The sequence below is a fragment of the Microtus ochrogaster genome, unplaced genomic scaffold (assembly GCF_000317375.1).
Source record: "Microtus ochrogaster isolate Prairie Vole_2 unplaced genomic scaffold, MicOch1.0 UNK27, whole genome shotgun sequence".
Classification (NCBI taxonomy): domain Eukaryota; kingdom Metazoa; phylum Chordata; class Mammalia; order Rodentia; family Cricetidae; genus Microtus; species Microtus ochrogaster.
The window spans coordinates 474,066-477,897 of NW_004949125.1; the positions used below are offsets into that span (position 1 = coordinate 474,066).

General features: G+C 49.0%; 1 protein-coding gene across 3 annotated transcripts in view; it reads left to right on the forward strand.

Annotated features, from left to right (window-relative positions):
- The window catches only part of Amz1 (archaelysin family metallopeptidase 1), a 29,462-nt gene that overhangs the window by 17,992 nt on the left and 7,638 nt on the right, over positions 1-3,832 (forward strand). For all 3 annotated transcript variants that reach the window (XM_026789702.1, XM_026789701.1, XM_005367987.3), the window contains one exon: positions 1,938-2,105. In XM_026789702.1, the coding sequence (XP_026645503.1) occupies positions 1,938-2,105 (168 nt within the window). The remainder of the gene's footprint in view (positions 1-1,937; positions 2,106-3,832) is intronic.

A 3,832-nucleotide genomic window follows, 5' to 3' on the forward strand; every position in this document is an offset into this window, starting at 1 on the left:
CCCAGTAAGAAACAGCTACAGACAGAAATGACTTGAAGGCAATGGCTTGGGGTCTGCTGGGTACTCAGGAGGGGCAAAGTGGTGTAGGCAGAAGTTTCTATCCTGCCTGGTCCCATAGGAGGCTTATATTAATTATAAACTGTTTGGCTTATTGTTCTGACTTATTCCTCACTACCTCTTACAACTTAAATTAACCCATAATTTTTATCTATGTTAAGCCACGTGACTTGGTACCTTTTCTCAGTGAGGCATTCTCATCTTGCTTCCTCTATGTCTGGCTTATGACTGCATCTCTGCCTTTCCTCTCCCCAGAATTCTCCTAGTCTGGTTGCCCTACCTATACTTCCGCCTGGCTACTGGCCAGTCAGTGTTTTATTAAACCAACATGAGTGACAAATCTACAGTGTACAAGAGCATTGTCCCACAGCAAAGTGGCTTGGCTTTTTAGGATTCTCCATTCTGTATGGGTCATCTAGGTGGTGTACTCACAGTCCTGGCCATGACCCGGTCATAACCTAACCTGCCCTAGGGCCTTTGCTGGGTGCTTGGGGTCTCCGTGGGTGCTGAGGGCAAGAATTACTCATGCCACAGGTTGAAAGCTGAGGTTGGAGATGTTGCTGGCTTTCTTGGTGGTAGAGCGGGATTCTGGATGAAATGGGACTTGAAGGCAAATCCAACTGTCCTCATGATCTCTTAGAGGGCACGGAAGGAACTTGGGGATCCTCAGATAATTCTCCAGGTCTCCTTATCAGGCAGACACTAGAGAAAATGGAGCAACTAGGGCTGAGAAAGAAGCTCAGTCAGATGCGGGAGAGGGAGGAGGGGCAAGCTGGCAGAGGGACACGCAGGGCACTTGTTATTATTATCTTTGTAAGGGAGGACAGAGGGCACAGACTTTCTGAACATTGACATGCCCTGCTTTGTCCTGCTCCCTAGAATGGTACCTCAGTGACCAGCTTGGGTTCTCTGACAGTTCCTCCCGGCTGATTGGGCCAGAGTGCCACTTGCACTGTGGTTCCTGCTTCCCAGCATCCTACAGTCTGCAGACTGCTCACACTTGCTTTAGAGTTAGCTCCTCTGTCCACATCATCTGTTGGGTCTGGGTAGGAGGGCTAGGGTGGACTTAGGACCCGTCTTTCACCCTCCCTTCTTTCTTTCCATCCTTTTTAAAAAGTGTATTTGTGTCTATGTGTAGATTTGTGTACATGCACACACGTGTTCTCAGAGGCCAGAGATATCTGATCCCCTTGAAGCTGAAGTTATGAGCAGTTGTGAGCTGCCCATCGTGGGTGCTGGGGATTGAACTTGGGTCCTCTACAAGAACAGTATGGGCTCTCGATTGTTGAGCCATCTCTCCATCCCTTTTAGTCTGGGTTGGCCCTGAACTCGTTATGACCTTAAACTCCTGCCCCTCCTGCCCCACCTCCTGATTGTGCTGGGTGCTGGGATTGCAGATGTGTACCACCATTGCCCCGTGTGTGCAGCGGTGGGGATGAAATCCAGAGCTTTGTGCATGCTTAGTCAGCATTCTACCTTCTGAGCCACATCCCTGGCCTCTGAAACATGCATTTCTAACAGTGTTGGGACCCTGCAGTCACTCACTCCTTGTTTCCATCTGAGATCTGTGCCCTGTCCAAGTAGCATACAGTGAGCTTATACCCCCCCCTTCCAGTGGCTGTCCCCAGCTCCAGATGCCCTGGACACCACTTTCAGCTGGTGCCCCTTTGCCCTAGCCAGGCTGCCTTTCTCTTGGCCTGGGACCTGTTAGCTTCTAGCTATGCCAGCTGCCCTCTTCGGTCAGCTTAGATACCTTCGCCCACCCTGTGTTATCACATAGGGCTGTGATCCCTTCCCTGTCAGGAAACTGGCCTTCTTCACATGAGTGATGCTCACTGGGCCAGAGGTCACAGCAGGCTGATGTGTTTCTGTTCACCTAGATCTGAGTGAGGGGCTGGCGGGATGCCCCCTGCTGGACCACCTTCAAAGCTGTGCGGAGGCTTTCTTTCTGGGCCTTCGAGTCAAGTGCCTGCCCTCAGTGGCCGCCGCCTCCATCCACTGCTCCTCAAGACCCAGTCAGGATGCTGATGGGTTCCAGCTCCACACAGGTGGGCTAGAAGGGTGTGGGGGGCTGCCTGGGGTACCACTGTGCAGCAATAGAGTCATCTGGAAGGAAGGAGCCCTGGAGAGGGAAGGAATGTGTTTGATTTTTTTTGTGTGTGTGTGTGTGTGTGCATGCAGGTGTGCGTGTGTGTGTGTGTGTATGTGTGTTTGATACATGTGTGTGTAAGCCAGAGGACAATCTTAGATATCATTCCTCAGGAGTTGTCTACTTTGTTTGGTGATTTTTTTAAGATTTATTTTTCTCTTTGTGTGCATTGGTCTTTTGCCTGCATGTATGTCTGTGTGAGGCTGCCAGATCCCTTGGACCGGAGATACAGACACTTGTGAGTTGCCACGTCGGTGCTGGGAATTGAACTCAGAACCTTTGGAAGAGCAACCAGTGCTCCTAACTGCTGAGCCATCTCTCCATCCCTACTTTGTTTTCTGACTGGCTAGTGAGCAGCAGGTATCCGCTTGTCTCTGCCTCCCCAGTGCTGGGATTACAGTCACAAGTGACCACGCCTGACTTATTTATATAATTAAGACTTTAAAAGATTTAGTTGCTTTTTTTTTATGTGTTTGTCAGGACATGTGTATACACACCATGTGCATGTGTGGTACCTGCCGAGGTCAGAAGCAGGCATTAGATCCCCCTGGACCTGGTTTTACAGATGCTTATGAGTCACTGGTGGGTGCTGGGAACTGAACCAGGGTCCTCAGCAAAAAGCAGCCAGTGCTTTTTATTTTTTTTTAATTTTAAATTTTTTTTAAATTTATTATGTATACAGATGTTGTAGTATGAGCAGCGGGCTACTTTCCTGGCACCCAGCCGCCCGCATGGCTAGCTTTACCTGAAATAATTACACGGAAACTGTATTCTTTTAAACATTGCCTGGCCCATTAGTTTTAGCCTCTTAACCCATTTTTAATAATCTATGTAGCACCATGAGGTGTGCTTACCAGGAAAGATCTTAACCTGCATCTGTCTGGAGTGGGAGAACCATGGCGACTCTTCACTCAGCTTTTTTCTCCCAGCATTCTGTTCTGTTTACTCCGCCTACCTAATTTTATGTTCTATTAAAGGGCCAAAGCAGTCTCTTTATTTAACCAATGAAATTAACACAAGCCAGAAGACTCTTCCCCCATCATACAGAGCTCTGCCTGCATGTATCCCTGCAGGCCAGAAGAGGACATCAAATCTCATTACAGATGGTTGTGAGCCACCATGTGGTTGCTGGGAATTGAACTCAGGACCTTTGGAAGAGCAGGCAATGCTCTTAACCACTGAGCCATCTCTCCAGCCCAGCCAGTGCTTTTTAAAGTGCTTTTAGGAATAATAATTTTTACACATGTGCATGTGTCTATGCTTGTGTGAGTTTATGTGGATCATATGCATGCAGGTGCCAGAGGCCAGGGGGCATCATATCCCCTGGAAGTGGAGTTACAGGACGCTGTGAGACTCCACGAGGTGCTGGGACTGAATCAATCCTCCACCCCTCCCCACACCTTTGTGGATTTTAAAGACAGCTCAGTAGCAGACAGAGAACAGCATCTCTGGGGTCTGTTTCCTGCCTAACGAGCAGCCCAGATTCACTACACTGTGGGCTGGGCTTCTCTTGGCCCTGCTTTCTTACCAGGTGTTGGGCTCAGGAAAAGTTCATTGAGGTCAGCTGAGGGCATAGTGCAGGGCTATGGCAGGAGGATTTAAAGTTTTAGGTTTGCCTGGGCTACA